Source organism: Lichenostomus cassidix, chromosome 13 (genome assembly GCF_008360975.1).
Source record: "Lichenostomus cassidix isolate B80296 chromosome 13, HeHo_3.0, whole genome shotgun sequence".
Classification (NCBI taxonomy): Eukaryota; Metazoa; Chordata; class Aves; order Passeriformes; family Meliphagidae; genus Lichenostomus; species Lichenostomus cassidix.
In genome coordinates, this window is record NC_139494.1 from 14201944 (window position 1) to 14221937 (window position 19994).

General features: G+C 45.6%; 2 protein-coding genes across 2 annotated transcripts in view; both read right to left on the minus strand.

Moving 5' to 3' along the window:
* The window catches only part of ADAM19 (ADAM metallopeptidase domain 19), a 31819-nt gene extending 24044 nt beyond the window's left edge, over positions 1–7775 (minus strand). The window contains exons 1-3 of the mRNA XM_085073831.1: positions 7658–7775; positions 7296–7375; positions 4088–4158 (exon numbers count right to left, since the gene is read on the minus strand). Of these exons, the coding sequence (XP_084929957.1) occupies positions 4088–4158; positions 7296–7375; positions 7658–7727 (221 nt within the window). The 5' untranslated portion in view covers positions 7728–7775. The remainder of the gene's footprint in view (positions 1–4087; positions 4159–7295; positions 7376–7657) is intronic.
* Positions 7776–12226: 4451 nt separating this feature from the next.
* SOX30 (SRY-box transcription factor 30) lies at positions 12227–19950 on the minus strand. Its single transcript, XM_085073834.1, has 5 exons — positions 19130–19950; positions 17706–17945; positions 16154–16327; positions 14552–15029; positions 12227–12663 (listed from the first exon to the last, which is right to left on the minus strand). Exons 1-5 carry the CDS (start codon positions 19749–19751, stop codon positions 12294–12296), a joined length of 1884 nt encoding a protein of 627 aa, XP_084929960.1. The 5' UTR covers positions 19752–19950; the 3' UTR covers positions 12227–12293.
* Between the last annotated feature and the right edge of the window lie 44 nt (positions 19951–19994).

Genomic DNA, 19994 nt, shown 5'->3' on the forward strand with positions numbered 1-19994 from the left:
GTGTAAATTATGTTACAGGACCCAAGGAAGATTTGTCACACAGACCCTTGGCTTACCAATAGGAACCATAAAGGTTGCCCAGAGAGGAAAAAGGAAATACAATAAATGGAAAACTGGCTGATAATGATTCAGTGCACAAAAGATTGAAAAGGTTCCATTTCCTGGTCTCTTCCTCTCTGACCCACAGAGGAATCACTGAATATCCCAAGGGAATCAGGAGGCTGAAAAGCAGTTGTGGCTTTTCAGGTCCCACCCCTGTTTTTCTGATGATTCCAAGAGACAGTAGAGCAGGATAAACTCAATTTCCCTCCTTTGCATAACCCTTAACCCTTGCCCATGGAGGAAGCCCATTAGACACTGATGATGTGTAGCCCATCAGTGGAATAATCTCATATATCCTTCCTGCTCAGAAATGGGCAGCAACTTCCTCACTCAGTTGGTAGGAGAGGTCCTGGAAATGTGCAAAAGCAGGAAACACTGAAATACAAGTGACACACAGATCTTTTCCTGCACCATGGAGAGCATCAGGCAGGGTGGGAGTGCTCATCACCTACCCAGGTACAGCCAGCAGAGACTGGAAATGATCCTGCTCCCTATCAGAGGGGCCTGGAAACAACATTATTGGTAGCTGAGGGGGCCTTTCCTGAGTCTGCTCTTCCCATGAAAAACACAAAGAGGAAGAGAAGAGGGAGGAAAGTTATAATGATACCTTTCCTGCACTGAGGTGAGAAGACAAATTCCATGCAGGTTTGTGCTGTGCAAATGTGAGCTCTCCTCTTCACTAAGAAAAGGCTCACAGCAGGCAGTGCTGCCACACACATTGAGAGCCTCTCAGCCTCTGCCTGCTTGGCTCAAAGCTGCTTTTTATTAACAAATGCAAATGTCTTTAAAAAAAAAAATTCACTTTTCATCCAAGGTTTGCAACTCAGATTCTTCCGCTCCTAAGCCCCAGCCAAATATAAAGCTGCTTTATAGGCAACTCTCCATATATTTGTTGTTTGTGCAGCTTTGAGCTTTCCAGTCCCACAGCTGCAGGACATGATTTTGAGTCATTTAAAACAAGCCTGGATGTATTTTGCCATTATTTTGAAATGCTAATGTGTCATGAACCCTGCTTGAAACTCCAGTGTGGTTCCTCCTTCTTATCAAACTCCTGGACAGGAATAACGCAATATTATCTTAACTGCTAATGCAATAATTGTATTCACAGATATATGAAGCCCAAAAGGAGATGTGTACTGAGCTTATTACAAAACATAGGGTGGTGCTCAGCTCTGAAGCAAGGTATGCAATAATTTCTGTGTTTCACCTCTGTGGATGAACACAATGTCCCTTTCATATGGAATATAAAGTCAGATAGCATGCAAAAACTAGAATGTTTGTTCCAAAGCTAGTTCATCCCCACCAAAGTACAGATTATGACACTTCCCCCACTTTTCAAAGCGATTTTATCAGTTGTCTCTCCATAAGGATGATGGGGAATTTAATGAGTTTGCCTAATCCATCCAGAACATCACCTAAAGCAGTTCCAGTAGCTTGGCATATCTCCCCTCTAGTCTTGGGAACCATTGGGTGAATCATATCCCAACCAAACCCAAATTATGCCAATCATTTCATGCTTTTCTTGAATGATGGGAGCCTGAGAAGTGGATACAAGAGTACAATGGGGGCCAGGTGGGTGCATTCCCACCCCTTTGCTGAGCCCAGGGGCAGAGGGGGAGCACAGCACCAACCTCAGCAGCAAAGCTGGTCTCCAAATTGCTCCTCTAAACTGAAGCAATTAAATGACCAAGTACTCTGAGGCTTATTTTCACTTAAAAGCCTCAAGTGCTTTCCTTGAAGTTGCAGTTCCCTTATGCTCACTTTTGTATAAACCTGAAACAGACAGGATTTGGTCAGTATTGAAGGAACACTTCCCACTTGGGGGATTTCACTTTCTCTCCTGCTGCCTGAGAAATAAACTCTTCCCAGAACAAGTCCTGGATGCTGCAGCTACTCAGTACCCAAACCTCAGGCAGAACCTCATCCTCCCCTGTAAGATAAGCAAGAGCAGTGATGAGCTCCTGGGTGCTGTGGAGCAACTCCAGACTGGGAATGAGAGGAGCCAGGCTAGGCTCTGCCTTGCCACACTCTTAAAAAAGGAGAAGAGGTTTTCCTTCACTTAAAAGTGCCCTGTGGGTGCTGATAAATACCTGGGTTCCCAGGGACTTCATCATTCCTCTTTTAGTTTAAGTCTCTGAACTACTTCCTCACTTTTACAAGTCTCTGAGAAGTGGAGCCTTTCCACATTTTGGGACTGAACCATCACCTTTCTTGAGCAAGGACTTGAGGCCTGGCAAGACTCCCACTGCTATCTATGAATCACCTGCATTTCCCACAGAAAATAAAAATTAAAAATCCCCAAACCATTTGCTGTATTCCATCACCACAAGTAAATGAGATCCATCCCACAGTGGAAGTGTGTGCACACACTTAAGCCTGTGTGTATACATCTCAATGAATGAAAATGCATCTCAGGAAATAAACACAATAGAAACCTTCTATTATTATAACTCTGTTTACTAACACCAGCAATGGGTTTTTCTGTGCTGGAAATATCACAGCACCACTCCTGCAAGGCACCTGGAGGTTACATCACTGTGCTTAGAGCACAAACTGATCAACTCAGCAAGGATCCTTTCTCTGGCCAGCTTTTGCAGTGACAGAAATATTCACCTTTGCATAGCAACTGCAGAATCAGCAAGGCCTGACAGTCCTGGAAGGAGATTCCCAGCAGCATCAGCAGTTGTGCTGCCTCCAGGCTCAGGTCAGACCTGGCATGGTATCACTGTCACCAGCAACAGCTATTTCTCCAGGCAGGACTGACTTAGTGGTGCTTATGGTGGCTGGTCTTATTTTCCCAGCTGAAACATGCTAAAACACACAAAATTTATAGCTGTTGCTGCTTAGTTCTACTCAGGTGCATGACTGCCTGTGAAAAGCATTCAGCTTTTGCAGCACTAGAACTCTCAGATTTTGTGAGTTTTTACAGAAAACACCTGATAGGATGTACTGATCTTCCATCTGTCATCACATTTCAGGCTTTACTGCAGACAGTGACAAAAAAACCACTCCAAAACACCCTGAATGTAATTTAGGTTTATGCACTGCCATCAGAACTAATAAGATCTTCTGACACTTCACTCTTTTAGGAGGAAAGCTGAGCCCTACATCTCTGTGGTTGGGCTGTCCATACAATACATTTAAAATATAACCAGGGTCATTAGTCTGAGGTTATTATTCCTGCTGATTCTAGCAGACAACCATTTGGTTGTATTTCCACAGATAAATCTTCAAACCCATTTAAAAATAAATAAAACACCAACAGTGCAAGAGGACTGCTGAGCAAAGACAAGCTTCTTGCAGCTGAATTCCCAGCTGCTGTTCCACCACTGGAAATTAATGTTCTCATAGGGCAGAAGGGCTCTGGGGTGGCCTCCAGACCAGAATCCTTCTCCCTACCTAACCTCCTGCAGCTTCAGCTGAATTCAACATGCATCACACCCTGTGATACCACACAGCATTGGTCACAAGTGCCCAAGAGGAGGAAATGCATAACTGCATTTCAGTTAATGCAAAAACAATTTTTCAGTCTACTTTAGCATGAAGGGCACTAATGGAATTGAAACTGTCAGATCACTTCTCCCAGGAAGCAGAGCAGGACCTCTTTGGATCACAGCAAATGAAATCCTCATTAGAGTCATGCTGACTCTAAAGCTCTGGGCCATTTGGTAAATAGGGAGCTTCATATCAGCAACATTTTCCAGTTAATGTAGGAAGAATTATGATGCAAAAATAAGTTTACATGCTGAGGGCCAGGTCACCATCTGTTTTTTGCTGACAAAGCTCTGCTACACTCCGTGCTGCTTGGCTGATTAACATCTGAGGGGACTCAGACTTGGAATAACCTTGAAATCCAGAGAAGGATTTCCTCATCCTGCCTTTATCAAACCCCTGCTGAAGTCAGTGGAGGTTTTCCTGTTGATGTCACTGTAATCCTTATTCATTATTTAAGTGGGATCACAATGCAGGGCACAAGCACACTTACCTATTTTTCTCCAGTTCCAAGACGAGCTCCTGGCCCTCTGCCTCTACTGTAACTTCAGCTCGGAGTGGATGCTGCGTGCAGGAGAGAGGGTGCCTGTTACTTGTGCATCATAATTAATCAAATTAACGTCCACAAATACAAACTGCTCCCCTGGAAATTGCAGCTGACCTCAAGCCACCCCTTGCCTTCCTCCCACTTCAGACCTGGAGTGACGGGGAAGGGAAGGGATGTGCCACAGTGGCTCCCAGCTCCAGGCACGCTGCTGCATCCCACAGCATGGCCAGGAGGCAGCACAGGCATCTGCTGGGATGCTGCACCTGAGCTAGAAACACCTCCTGGTGTCTCAGGAGGAATAATGTGCTCAGACAAGGCAACAAGTCCTGGTGCTGAAGCACTTGGAGGTGTAGTTGGATGGAAAGAGCTCCCTGCACGTCCCTCTCCTGTAGACTGTGCTCAGCACCATGGCACAGGACATCCCAGGCTGCCCCAGAGGTTGAAGAGTCAAATATCTGAGCTAGTTAACCAAAGCTTCCTTTGTTGTCACAGCAGAAAGCCATTCCTAGGAGCCTATTTCAGGACGAGAGGAATCGTGCCTCTTCCAGAGATTTTCACATCATTCCTCCACTCGCAGAAAGTGCCAGTAAAAGGCAGCAACAGGGTCCCTTGGATGCCTTCAGGCTCCAGCCACTGCACAGACAGTATTTCACAGCTGTTGTTGTGTTCATCCTGGGAAACCATGACAGCAGCTTTCTAGTGTGCTCAAGCACACAGCACAGCCCTGGTTTGCAATCTGCCTGCAGCTCCACAGCAGGACACAGGACAGCTGCCTCCCCAGGGGCTGCTGCTTTGAACAGAATGCACCCCAATTGCTTAGTGCAATGGCAAATGTATACACTAACCCCAACATAAAAAAAAAAAAAAAAAAGAAGAAGAGTCTTTCCAGAGACTGAAAGCCAAAGCAGAACCACTACCTAAAGTCAGCTGGGGTTTCCGAGTCTGAGTGCTTTCTTGTAAAGAAATGGATGAACAAATTCCCCAGAAAACAAGTAACTCATATTAATATAACAATGCACTTCTTATTCAGCTGGAAGAAAATAAATCATGAGGGCTGGTGAAATTATTAACCCATAGTATTTTCTAAATCAGTGTGGGAGGAGACTTTGCGGAACAGAACACTGAAAGTGAAATAACACAAGGCTAACTGAATGGGATGTTCTATCAGCCCAGAGATATGCTCACCTGCCATTTCATCAAATATAAATGTCTCTTTTCATCAGCTCCTATTCTGGGTTTTGCTCATCCTTCCTTCAGTTTACAGGATGTGGCACCAGACCCACGCAGATGATGCAAAACAGGTTAATACATTTAGGATATACAATAAGAGATAATTGCAAGAGGCAGAGTTTCTTTTACTGAATCACAGGTGCTCAGTTCATCTCAGGGCAGGTCTGTGTTTCACTAACATGAAAGCACTGGAGGTTGCCTTGCCATAGCTGAGGGTCTCCATCACCACAAAAGTCTCTTCACAAAGGTTGTGCAAACATCATTATTATTAATATCACCCTCCCTTCTCCTTCAGTAATCCCACTGCTTCCAAGTCCATCAACTGCTCTGTAAATGAAATATCCCAGCTGTATAGAAGCTTTGCTAACACTCATTTCAGAGCCAACAGGAACTTGCCTGAAACAAACCAAGTGCGACCCCTGAGACCCAGCAAATTTGTATAAGGGGAAACGCTGTGCAGATGTATTTGCATCAGTACCAGTAACAGAACTAAAACTTGCAGGCAGCATTGCAAGGGAATTAAGACCATGAGAGACTGATTGTAGCTATTTTGTGTGTGTAATATGACACAATGGTAAGTTTTTAGAGAGTCTCATCATATGGAAAAGTTTATTTATTGATAAACCCCCAAATAACACCACTTATATTCAAGAAAAATGCCATGTCCCTATAATGCCGTAGCTTCCCCTTTTTTTTGGTTCACAGTGTAAAGAACACCCTCTGGACTTTCCTCTTTCACTTGCTCATGCAACTGCAATTACTTCTTGATTGCAGCAACAGTAGGTCTGGGAAGCGGAACTGTGTTTTGTGTTGGATGTTGCCTGGACATCAGTGATTGTCAGAGTCTGGAGACTATTGACACATCACTTCATCCATCCCTGTAACAGCAGCAGGGCTGAGATCTGCACTAACACAGTATCTAAGCTACAGCCAAACTGAGCTGCTGGCTGACTTTTCTCACCTGGTGGAGCACCCTCACAGGTGGGATTCACAGAACCAGAGAATGGTTTGGGTTGGAAGGGATCTTAAATATTCTCTTGTTCCACCACTGTGCCAATGGGCTGGATCAGCTTCCACTAGGAAAGGTGGCTCCAAGCCCCATCCAACCTGTTCTTGCACACATCCAGGGATGGTGCCTCCACAGCTCATCTAGGCAACCTGTTCCAGTGCCTCACCGCCCGCACAGTCAAAAATTCCTTCCTAATATTTAATCTAAACCTGCTCTCTTTCAGCTTAAAGCCATTCTCCTTTGTTCTGTCACTCCATGCTCCTGTAAAAAGTCTCTCTCCAGCACTCTAGTAGCTCCTTTAGGTACTGAAAGGTGCTACAAGATCTCTCCAGAGGCTCCTCTTCTCCAGGCTGAACAACCCCAACTCGCTCAATCTGTCTTCATAGCATAAATGTTCCAGCTCTTGGAGCATCTTCACTGCTCAGCCCTGGCCTGGATCTAACATCAATGTCCCTCCTGTGCTGGGGATCCCTGACACTACCTGCCCAGAGCAGAGGGTCAGAATCCTCTCCCAGGTGACCTGCTGGTCACGCTTCTCTTGATGCAGCCCGGGACACAGATGGCTTTCTGGCCTTATCTCCTCCTACAGCAGATCATTCTTTCCCCAAACGCCACTGATTGTAAGGCCCTGCTCCCCTTTCTCAGACACGGATGAGGTAGATACAGATCGCAGCTCTAAGGCATGGCAGAGGCCAGGGTGGATGCAGTTCCCAGATGCGCCAGCCAGCTCGCACAGCCTTTCCTGGCATCTGGAGGAGCTGCGGCAGCTCCTGGCTCATCCCCGCGGCTCATCCGCACAGCTTCACAAACCCCAAAGGCGCATCGCCAGGTCCTGAGCGACCCCCGACATCCCGCCTGCCCCTGGAAAGGCAGATCTGCAAGCACAACAGAAACCAAGCGCTGGGCGCGACCTACCTTGGGGCTGTCGGGGCCAGCCGGGGCTGCCCAGCGCGGCACCACCACCTCGGGCTGCAGCTGCACCTCCGCGGCCGCGGCTGCGGGACAAGAGCAGGGCTCAGCATCCCGCCGCTCCGCACCCCGGGCTCGGGCAGTGCTAAGCCGAGGCGGGAGAGGAGAGGGAGCTCCGTGCTCGCTGCAGGAAAAGCAGGAGGATCCCCCAACCCACCCACCCACCCATCCATCCATCCATCCATCCATCCATCCATCCTCCCACCGTCCCTCCCCGGGCGCTCCCGCAGCCGCCGCTCCAGCCCCGGGCCGGGCACCCCTCATTCAGACCGGGAACCCCTCATTCAGGCCGAGCACCCCGCACTCACGGGGCGGCGGCCACAGCAGCAGCAGCAGCAGCGAGAGGGCGATGCCGCAGAGCAGCCCCCGGCCCCGCATGGCTCCGGGCACGGACCGAGCTCCGCCGCCGCCGCCTCCCTATAAACCCGCCCGGCTCCGCCTTCCCTCCCACCCCTCCGCGTCCGCCCTACAGCCCCTCTCTTCTGTTCTCTCCTCTCCCTCTCCCTCTCCTCACCGCGGGATGCTCCCCGCTGCTCTAGCGGCTCTGCCCGGCGGCAGGGATGCGCTGGGCTCTGTCCCCGCTCCGCGGCAGGGCAATCCTGGCACCTCCCTGGGGCTCTTTCTGCAAAACCTCCCCTCCAGCGCCTTCGCCAGCACGGAAATCCAATTGTGCCTCCAAAGCTAGGCGAGAGGGGAGAGCTGGGGGAAGGAAGGAGAGGCTGAAGAGTTGTTTATTTATTTGTTTGCTATATTTATGTGCAGTTTTATCGTAGCTGAAGCCTTGGTTCCAGAGACATCCTAAATCTTTCCACTCCTGGGAAATGCATTACTCCTGGATAGCTGAAGGGATACAGGATAGATTTTTCTGTGCCTGTATATGCAGAAGCAAAAGGATGTTCACTGCCTCTCTCCCCTGGTGGTCGATGGAAGGGCCAGGCTTGACGAAGGGCTTGGAAACATCCACAGCTCATCTTCCCGGCGCTGCCCTTCAGGGATATCCACTCACTGCCATGAGGCTCCCAAAGGAGCATCCCTGTCTTCTCCTGCACCCCTCAGGGCTGAGCCATGGCTTGAAGCACACACATCATGGTGCTGTAGAAGCTCTTTGCACACTCTGAGCCCACAGAAAGCAACTGCCTGCCCTGTGTCAGTGAATCCCAGCCAGCTCAGCTGCAGCCCCACTCAAAGGCTGACTGACATGGATTTTTATGGGGTCAGCTCCGAGTGGCAGGAAATGCCATTACCTCTTAGCCATACTCTTCAGACAGACATTGATCTGCCTTATCCATTCAACCCTTTCCATTATCCTCTATACTTAGAGTGTCTGTGTAGGTGGACCACCAGGGAAATGAGAAATGGGGAGATTTTGCACCTGGATGGGTTTCAGTAAATCAGGCTGATAGGAAATGAATACTCCCTTTAAAATAAAGGTTTGCCAGATAACAGTAATGATTTTGTCTCTTGTCCAGAGGATTATTTATGACATTGAAACCTCTAATCTCTCTGAAGATCTGAAAGGTCTTTGCTGGCTCCTGCCATGGTTGCCCAAAGGAAATGTGACCATTTCCATTTGCAAATTCCATTTTGGTTCACGGCTCACATGTCCCCTTTTTCCCCCCACAATTCACACCCTCAACCTCTGTGAAGGACAGTTTATTCCTGGTATCACCCTGGCAGAGGAAAGTCAGGGCACTGTAGGGACACCTAGAGGGAATAATCAGGGTGAAAGGGCCATAAATGACATTTTAGCTGACTGACAGAGAGGTCATGAATTTTCATGAGACAACCAAATCTTGTTGTTTCCAGAGCAAAAATACAGTGGCAAAATTTCAGCTCTTTTCTAATCATATGGAATATCCTGAAGGAAAATCTTGATTTTTTTTCCCCTGTGAATTCCCCCATTTATTTATAGCTGCCTATAATATAGGAGAAAACAATGGCACTATTGTGCATGTCTATATTATGAATAAGTAAAAATGCAAGCCAAATTTAGACACAAATTTAGCTACTCTGCTTTCATCCCAGCATAAAATTTCTGTCTCCCCAAAGGAAAAAAAAAAACCACTTTGATGAGTATGCTTGCACTAAAAGATTGTTACAAATCCTCTCAGTACAACAAATCTTCACAGGGACTGCCTCATATATTTCTCTAAAAGACCAGCTAAAAAAAGCACAAAATGGAATAAAAGTAGCCTTATTTTAAGATTAGTAAAATATTTAGGCCAACAACTATTTGTTTGTGATTGTTTTCAGCATTCAAGTATCATAAAAATAAACTATGTGCAATATTTGCATTTGTTATATAGTGATATTTTTATCTTTGGACCTTGGTAATATGAGAATTGATATCTTAATTTATAATCACCAGAAAGCCCCTGTATAAAAATATAACAACAGGCTGTGCAGTGGTTATATATAGGTTTATCTATATATATATGATGTATCATTTACATTACTGAGACACTGTACCATGAAAGTTTCAGGATGTTTTAGCCTTATTAACAGAACTCAGATGTTGTAACACTGCCTCTGGCACAGGGTGAGTCAGATCCTGCCTGTGCCCACCTCTTCAAAAGCTCTTCCCGAAGTCAGTGGGACATTCACAGAACTAGGTCAGACTTCTGGTTATCTAAGAATCACCCAGGCTCAGACTCATTTCCTCCAGGATCCAAACGGCCTGATTAAAAGTATCAGCTGGGAATTTTCAAGTCTTTTCTGTTCCCTCATCTCTTACCTCCCCCGTGGCCAAGGCATGGAGCAGCAGCTTCCATGCAGCACCCCAGAGCAAGGGTCCTTCATCAGGCTCAACAATGAGGTGTTTCAGCCTCCCCAGGGCACAACTGATGACAGAGCTTTTGCAGGGGATGTTCTGCACTTGCTTGATAATTTTCAAGATGATTTAATGCTATCGTTAGCTGGAGAGCAAAAGATGATGATTCTCCTTTTATATTCATAGTGAAATAGGAATTAGGCACCTTGAAGGAAATTGAGCTAGAGAGGAGAACACCTGTTCAAGAAACAGGCTTGAGCAGAGAATGACTAGGATGTGTATCAGAACTCAGTGATATTTCACTGGAACTCTCTCTTCAGAAATAGGAAAGGTTGGGGAACAAAGTGCTCTGAAAAGGCTCCTTGCTGACACCGAAGGAAATGTTACCCAGAATCAAAGTCTTAGCAGGAGAAGGGAGAAGACTGTCCTGCCTAACCTCTGCATGTCAGACACTCTCACTGATGAGAGAAATGTCATGACTTTGGCTGCCTTGAGCGGAATGTGAAATCTCCCATCTTACAGAACATTCTTCTTGTTCAGATCACTCGAAATGATCAAAAGAGGGAGGCTGTGAATCCGTGAGGGAAACTGGAGATTTAACAACGTACTCCTTTACCCTGAGTCTTCACACTTGAGAACAGCTTCAGCTGACCCAGAATACTCTGTTTGGCTTTGGTTTTCCACCACCCATGAGGACAGCAGGGACATTTGGAAGGGCCATGGAGCAGCTGTCCTGCCAAAGAGGGAGAAGTGCTGTAAGATGATCAGGAGCAAGACAAGGGCTTGTCCCAATGTGCTGATAGCAAAAGGGTATCCAAGCACTCCCTGTGCTTCTTTTAAAGGGTGGGTCACTGCTGCCACTTTCTTCTAAGACTTTTGCTTCATTCCTACAGGCAAGTGAACTGCAGACACATCTCTTTAACTGTATTTGCACATGAGAAACACTGCCTGCAAACTTCTCCAACACAACAGTGATTATACTGAAGTAGTTCATTCTCGTAAGAGAAGGGAAACGGGTATAACAGCACAAGGGCTTTTAAAAACATCCAATCCATAAAACTGTCCAGTAACTTTGGAGAAGCAAGTTGTCTCTGTAAATGGAGGAAAACTTTGTACAGAAAATCCGCATCTGTTCTTCAAGCTGAGAAGGATGCAAGGTGTTTCTTAGTTTAGATTAAGGTAACTTATTAAAATAATTCTAAGAGAGTAGAACATGTGTCCCAGTGTGTCCCATGTCTTATGTCCCAATTGCCCTGTGCACTGCCATGAAGGCTTGCAGGAGGGCACAAGATCACCAAAGGACTCGTTCTGCCTATGCTGGGCTAGTCTGGTCACATCACACATTGCAAAAGGAGAAGTAACACATACTTGGCACTTCAGGAATGTGCATTTAGGAGAAGATTGTGAGCTGAAAATGACTTAGAAATGGGAACCAAAAACCTCTTCTATCATGATTTCCCAGCTGCAGGGCTGCCAGACGATTCTCAGGGATGATGCAGAGGAAGCCAGGTTTGAGTGGGTTGTTTGTATTATTTTCACTTCTGTAGACAAGACATGAGAGCCTCCAAGAGCCTCAGCTGAGGGCTGGCTCCAGTGACACAGAGCTGCAGACACAGATCCCTAACCACCAGTCCAGGACATCAGCTTGAGCTGGGAGGGAAGAAGGGATCACCCTTGCATTTAGCTTCCCATTAGCATATCCAGGATGTGTTAAACCAGTCTTCTCTTCCTCAGAGCTTGGTAGAATTAAACAGAAGAGTTGTGTACCATTCTAGATTCTAGTGCATTGAAATATGTCTGATACCTCACAGTGTATAAAAAGAAAGATGGGAGAAGAGGGAAGTTACATCTAGAGAATGATCCCATGAACAGCTGTTTAATACCCCAAAACATACTTGTGGAGGAATTAGTACATTTGGCCACATGCATTCCTGCAGGCCAGATCAGCTTTCAATGAGAATTTAGAAATGAACAGGCTTTTTCTACTATTTATAAGACTTTCCTCTTATCCAACCAGCTCATCAGACTCTTCAAAATGACCCGTGCAACTTACTAAAGCTACCTGGCTTTCCCATTAAACACTGAATGACTGAAATGACTGAAAAAGTGCTGTTGAGGAAAACATTTATTTCCCATTCTATATTACCTCTCTGTATTCTACTTTGTTTTAAAAATTACAATACTTGAAAAAACTTTACTTCCTCTTCTTCATCACTATCAGTTACATTGACAATGTAGGTGCTGGAGGGAGTAGATGGGGGAGATGGCAAAACCTCCTCTACCACTTCCACGTCCAGCTGTGGCAGGGGGCTCAAAACTTGCTCCTCACTGCAGCTGCTCTGACAGGGCAGAATCTCAGGGCTCTCACAGACATGCTGGTTCTCACGTAGCCTCTCGTCTGAGTACGCCCTGAAACGATAGTCTTCATCCACAGTGGAAAATATCACCTCCTGCCTTTGGTTCCTCTCTTCATAAAAGCCAAAGCACTGAGGCACTGAGCTGGAGAAATTCCCGTAGCCAAACGGAGCTCTGAGCGGGAATGTGCTGCAAGGAAAGAGGTTCAAAGGTGGATTTCAGAAATGCAGGGCTGCACAAGGACACTGGTGTTCTGTGCTACTCATCCTGTTTTTTAAAACATGCAAACTTTAAAACTATGCCTAATTTAATCACTAGGACCATAGAAGAGTCATCCCGATTCCATATCTGTGCATAAGTATCTCTTCAACCTCATATACACATGACCTTGCTTTGAGAATAAAGATAAACCCCACTGTATTTATCAATAAAATAACATCATGGATAAACCAGCCTGCTGTGAGTTAACCAACATACTCAGATGAATAAAGCAAAGCATCACAAATCAGTTTGTGTAATTTCTGTATGCCAAAATTTGTGACAGACCTGGGGTAAAATGCTCTTATTTATAATTTTTAGTGAGCTCTTGCATCCATTACACTGTTATCAATCAGGACAGGGAATTCTTGTGCCCAATACGTGGTTGTCAATGTTAATATTTAAAGAATGCCCAGTGATAAATTTTTTAAAAGTAACCACATAGTAGATTGCAGGAAGTTACTACATCAAATGGAACTGTATTCCTCCAGTGGCAGATGCTTGAATTTTTATTCTGATGCAGAATGACACAGGGATTGTAATTTACAGTGTTTTAGAGAAATTCACTACATTGTGAAGAAAACAAAATATCTAAAGATGTAATAGAACTCTACAGTGATGACATTGTAAAGACATTGATACAATATCTATTGAAATTTCAAGGGGACCATTCATCATTCCGATCTAATATTTAAATTTGTATTGCACCTGCACTTTCAGTTCAGAAATCATGATTCTTGTATGCAAGAAATGAGTTTATAGGACAGTGAGCTTATAAATCATTGTATTAGACCCTGGCATTAGCAAAGCTGGCAGCCTTCAGAAATCCATTAATGTGTGAAATCAGAAAAGGCTTTTATGCTACAAGAACACTCTTCTCTCTCAGAGGCCTCACAAGACTGTCTCATTTCAGACATCAAGGGCTGAGCAAAGTTCATTTTTAGCAATTTTGGGAATATGTCTCCTGTGTTTCTTTAAAGGACTGCAAAGAATAAAAACATCTTGTATTGCACTTATCAGCTCATGAAGTTCTGAGCTTGATGGGTCATCATTAGCCCTAATTAAAGACCAGTTGGTTGTATTGCCAAAGGAACACACTGGTTGCTGATACTAATGAAAATGAGCAGTGTATAAACAGGAAAAAATTAAGTCTAATAAGCATAATACTTTGCACAGTCATGAAAGGAAAATGATGCCTTATAAGCAATAAGCATCAGTAGGGCATCAGATAACTTGTGTTTGAGTTGCCACCTGCACCAGGGCACTGGTGCTTCCTGTGCATGCTCAGCTCAGCAAATACCCACAGGACACAACATCTGTTAGCCTGGAAATTCTTTGATTAGGGGATCTCTGACTGACTGCTCAGAGACTGAAAAGGAAGAACTAGAAATTACTACTTACACAAGAGTTCTGCAGGCACTTCTCACCAGTTGGGTTTCAGAAATATTAGCAGTTATAGCAGCTGTAATCATGATACCCAGGAGACATCTTCAGGACACACCTACATTAATTCTATCTGACCATTTTCAAAATATATTTACATTATCTCCACCTAATGCTCTTCTGCTGAAATCAACTGCACTTAGACCCCTAAAGTGGAAAGAAGATACTTCTGTTTCCCATGGCCTTGGGAGTGCCAATTACTGCAATAGTTCTATGGAGCCTTCAATAACTGGGCATGTATTACGAGCAGCCTGAGGCCAGGGGGTCTCACCACACAGCAGCTACAGCAAGGTAAGAGCTCCTTTCCCCCTGAATGCTCCACCTGCTTTCTGCCTTTCAGCATTTGCTCTTACTGGTATTGAAATGGTTTCATTACCTTGAGGGGAAACAGCGAGGTCCAGGTATAAAGGAAGGGTGGCAAAATGGAAACTGAGGAGTTCCTCCAAACAGACTGGCTGGCTGTCCAACAGGAGCAGACACATAGGCGGGTGAGGGAATAAAAGGGGTAGCCTGGGGAAGAGCTATGCCTCTGGGAAAAACAGAAATCCCTGGCATCTCACTGTTGGAGACAGAAAATCTGCCACTGGTGCTGCTGATGTTACTTGGGTTTCTGCTGCTGAAGCTCTCAGCGAAAACGGGCGCAGGTCTCTTCAGGGAGAAATTGAGCCCAGGTGACACAAAAGCTTCTGTCTGAGCAGGTTCTGCAAAGTGCTGTGATGAAACTACAGGGTGCAGGGGCAGGGTTGGGACTGCAACAGCCACTGATGTGCTGCTTGCAGCCGTGGTCTGGAAAAGAGTCATGGGCCCAGCATGTTGAATGGAAGAAGCTGGCAGACGGATGGCAGGAGACTCACCTTCAGGGAAAGAAATAGTTATTTATCAGACAGGAATACAGAGCTCCAACAAACAGCAGCATAGCACACCGCAGCATTTCTGGCAATGGACAGAACAATTTCTTTGCAATCATTTCCCAGCAAGTCATGTGTCACCTAATGTGTTCTGACAGGTGGGTTTGGTGCCCACATATTAAAGTTTCCTTCCACAGAACCTCAAGGAAGGAAGTGGCTAATGTAGGGCTGTGGGTCTGGTGAAGGCTATGTCTTGTCCTTCAGTGCCTGAAGCTCAGATCTCACAAGTCTGCTGAGCTGAATTTGTAACAAATCTGTGTGGTGAGGAGCCTAAAACACCCTAATCTCCAATAAAAACACTCTGATCTCTAATATGTTTCCTTATTTCACCAATGAATGTACCCACTAGACAATTCCCCTTTAAAATGTTTTGCAGAGCACAAACTTCAATGTACACTTTCTAATCACACCTCATCAACAGGGCTGCCTTTATAGGGAAAGATTTCAAAACACATTGCATAAGAGTTTTCAAACATCACTAACTCAAAATTTTACCAGAACAAAGCTGAGTGGTCTTTTTTAATATCTCCAAGTATTACCACTCAGCATAATCAGGCATTTCATTTTCTTGTCTCATTGTAAAGAAAGCAGCCCTTGTCAGGATGCTTAAAGGGGAAAATGCCATTTCCTGGATCTGAGTTACTTGCTGTTGAAATCCACTACCCATGTACTCACAGAGCCAGAGCTCTTTCACTAAGGAATATGCAGATCAGCTCTTACACTGGACTGGGGGCTCTCACACTACACCCTATTTCACTGCCAGTATGGACTTTTTGTGACCCTTCCAGTGTATCTGTGAGATGGAGACCAAACCAGGAAAAGAAACAGCTGCAGCTTAACAGCTTAAGTAGAAATAAAGTGTTGGGCAATAGCCACACCTTCTCTGGGCAACCTATGCCACGGCCTTGCCACCCTCACAGCAAAGTGTTTCTTCCCAAAATCTAATCTAAACCTACTCTCTTTCAGTTTGAAGCCATAACTGCCCCCTACTACATGCTCTTGTAAATATGAACTCCTACTAGAATACGTAAATTCTGAATTTTCAAAATAATTCACTACTGAAAACTCACAGACTGGATGTCCAATTCCGTTCTTAACACTGGAGTTGACAAAAGAGTAAGTAGGTGATGAGAAGGGAAGGGTGCCAGCTGGATTTGTAGTGATGGTGCTCTGGGAAGTGCCCGAAAATACAGCAGAGCCAGGTGGTGGAGAACACTTCTTTTTGTTTGGCTGATAAACCCAACCTGTCAGAGATGAAAAAAAGATGCAGACATCCAATATGTTTGATTCTTTATCTAAAGCTATGTTATCTTTCATTCTGAAGGATCTGAAAAGACAAGTCCAAAACCTGCTCCTACAGGCAATGGCAATGTTCCATTTGTTTTGGTGAGCTGGAAATAGGGGATTTTACTGCTGATGGAAACGAAATAGGAATATTTGGGAATTGTTGAAATGTTCCCAAGTAGTACCTGCTTGTGGGACAAAGAAATACAGAACAGTGGGCAGTGATGTGGCCCAGCTGAGGAAAGCACATTAAGGAGAACACTCACTGTACAATGGGCTTTCAGTGTGGAAAACACCACAGCTATTCAAAATGTGGATCTTTCTGCATTGTTTCCTTAACCTCTTAAGTCTCACATATGTCTGCAGGTTACAAGATATAACGGAAAACATGACCCACTAGGAACCCTGGATAGATTTTGGAAGAGTACATTTGCCTTTGCTTGACAACATTAACCAAACACTAACAAACATAAAAGTATATTATAAATATATATATTTATATATTTTAAATAAATTCCATTGGGATAAATGAAATTTTATATATATAAATATATAAATATATACATATATACATATATACATATATAAATATATAAATATAAAGATATAAATAAGAAAACTGAGCAGCTTAGTTTTTTATACACATTAACTGTTAATGCAGCTTTAAAGAAACACTTTTTTTTCTTTTTTTTCTGAAGGATGCAAGGGCAGAGGGAGAGTGATACTCTTTTCCTTTTTTATGACAGATTAGACAGGATCATAAAGTAGCAGCATTATGACAACAGAGAGAGAAGGGATCATGACACCTGGTATCTCAACAGCTTTTTAAAAATGTTCAATGTACAAAAGCTCTGTTATCTTCTGGAGAAATGAATTTTTCTTAACAAATGGCTGAGAAATAACATCTTCCACACCATTATTTGGGAACCCCAAGTCTACATGTTGAAGAATCCCACAGAATACAATGCTGTTTGTGCTTCCTGTGACATTTCCCTTTCCTGCTCTCATGGAATGGATGCATGTGTCACCACAGGCCACCTGGGCAGCTCTCTCTGGAGCAAGGAAACTGATGCAAGCAGGCCATGTTCATAACAAACTCACTCTCTGGCCATTAGAGTACGAAAGCATTCAGAAGAGCTGCTGTAGCTGTGGTGTTCTAAGCACCATCATTTTGGACGCTTTAAAAAACTAAAATGGTTTCAGGTACACAGAAGGATTATGCGCTTGAGATATTTGTAATTTTTTTTCTATCACCCTTGCTTGTTATAATGCAAGAGATCGATTTTCCAAAAAGCCTTGCCCTTCTAAAGCATTCAGGTAAATAAAGAAGATGTTTACCAGGAAACTCCTCCCTGTGCCTCAGTTTTATTTTGTTAGCTTCCTCGTAATAGGGCTGCTTCTGCTCCTCAGTGAGCTTGCTCCACTCCAGGCCGAGCTGAACGCTGATCTCTGCATTGTTGGCTCCTGGGTTGGCTTTGGCCACAGCAGCTCGGTGGATCCTGGCCCACACCATGAATGCGTTCATGGGACGCTTCACACGGCCACTTTTGGTCTTGCTGAATGGAGTGTCAGGCATCCCTGTGCAACAAGGCAAGGAAAGATCATCATCTTCCAGGGAATACATGCAATGTGACACCCAGAGGATATTTGGCAACAGCATCACTAGGGGTTTGGGAGAGATGGAACTCAGTACACATTTGGAGAGCAGTTTCTACGAAATAACTAAGGCTGAGAATCCTCCACTGCCCTTCACTGAGTCACTGCACAAGGAATCAGTTGCCTGGCTTTTGTTACATATAATTAAAAAAAAATAGAAGAAACAAACACGGGACTGCTAACACACTAGTTCAGATTTCAGTTGGCTTGCTTTCCTATGAATTTATAAACTAAACATTACATAGCGGAGACCACATCACTGCAAATTTGCTATCCCCACCAGAACAATGTATCCAAAGCCCTAAGGATGCAGGGACTAGGACGGTAGAGCTCTTTAGTCTCACACCTGTGCAGTCCCTGCCATCTCAGCCAAGGTTGTTGCTCTTTTGGATTTCTACTTGGGTTTTGCTGTGTTGGTTTGTTTTTTGTTTTTTTTTCTTTTCTTGGATTTGGACACTCATTTTGTTGGAGGAACCTTTGTTGGAGTCATTTGTGTTCCCAAATGACTGTCACATGATACATGGCTTTGGCTCTTTGTAAACACAGGCTGCACTCAAACTGAGCTGGCAACATGATGAATCCCCAGGCCCCTTAAAACTGATCCCTGAGCAAGCAATTTCCTCTCTGGAAAAGGTTTAGAAGTTAACTCTTTCACATCATCAATAAAGGGGAAAAGTCATTAAGACCTTACTTAAGAAATTAATTTTGAAAGTCTAGATATTAAAATAAAAATAGCTTCTAATGCAGATGTTTCAAAATGCTCTTCATTTAACATGTCCACATTCTCTCAGAGCAGTGTACCAGTACTTTGTAGCTTTAAAAATCAAGCAGATTCTTGACCTTAAAACTGCAATCACAACTCAGTGCAGTTCTGAACACTGTTCTAAGGGGTTTTCTGCAGACAGGGAGCAAATGGACAAAACTGCATTGATTGTAACAAACCACTATAGAACTCTGTGCTCCAGTGCATTTGTGTCTTATGCTTTGCAAGAGGGTTGTGCTAAATCCAGCCTATCCAAAGGGATGGTTCTCTAACTTGACTTGTGTTCTCCTGCCTGCTAACCTGTCACCTGTGTGCCACCTTGCAAGCTCTCTCACCGTAATACCTGAGTCCGAGGGTAGGACTGTGAGGGGAATGTTTTTCGTTTCAATCTTTGGACGCTGCAGTAGAGGCTGCAACTGAACTGGCATTTGTTTTATTGGCACTTGTTTTACCGGCACCGGAGCCACATGCATCAGCTGCGAGGGCAGAGAGCCTTGGAGCTGTACGTGAGACCTCGAAGGCAAGGACTGAAACAAGACCGGGATATTCTGATCTTGAGGAGAGTTCCCAAGCTCGCACAGGGATCCAGCCGGAGCATCGCTCTTCTCCACCTTCATTGGGCGGGTATCAAAGGCCACGCTGGGTCGCTCCGTTTGGACAGCAGCTGTTCTCCAGGGCTTACTCCCACTTTGCTCCAGGACCTTCTCCTCGTTCTGGCGGTCACCGCTGCCCCTTTCGTGGTCCCTGTCTCTCCGGATGGCGCCGCGGGCCTCCTTCTCAACCGCCGCCGGAGCCGAGATGCACCTGCCCTTCTTCGCCGCTCCTTCGCTCAGCCCGGGCCGGCTCGGGTGCTCCTGCACTTGGACACGCAGCCCCCCGAGGGGACCCATGACCTCCCTGTGCCTGGGCGGCGACGCGGGGCTCGCCCGGGCGCGGAAGCGGCAGTGTCGGACCCTGCGCTCCATCGCTGCGCTGCCGCTCCCCGGCCGCCGCCGCCGTTGCGCCAACGCTCCCCGCGGCCCCGCGCCGCCGGCGCGCACCGAGCCCGCATCCCGCACCAACCGCGGGGCGCGCACCGAGCCCCAGCCCCGCCGGTTCGGTCGCGCTGTCCCCCCGTCCCGCGCCCGCCGCTGGGTTCGCCCCGACCGCCCATCCCGCGCCCGTCGCTCGGCGCGCTCGCCCCGGGGCGCACGTGCCGCTAGACCAAG

What these genes read in the sequence shown, in the direction of transcription:
- SOX30 (XM_085073834.1), bottom strand. Translation starts at nt 19,751, where the DNA reads ATGGAGCGCAGGGTCCGACACTGCCGCTTCCGCGCCCGGGCGAGCCCC. An exon ending in AGTCCTACCCTCGGACTCAG is followed by an intron (nt 17,946 to 19,129) that starts GTATTACGGTGA and finishes CTTGTTGCACAG; the next exon opens with GGATGCCTGACACTCCATTC. An exon ending in CCTCGCTGTTTCCCCTCAAG is followed by an intron (nt 12,664 to 14,551) that starts GTAATGAAACCA and finishes CTTTCCTTGCAG; the next exon opens with CACATTCCCGCTCAGAGCTC.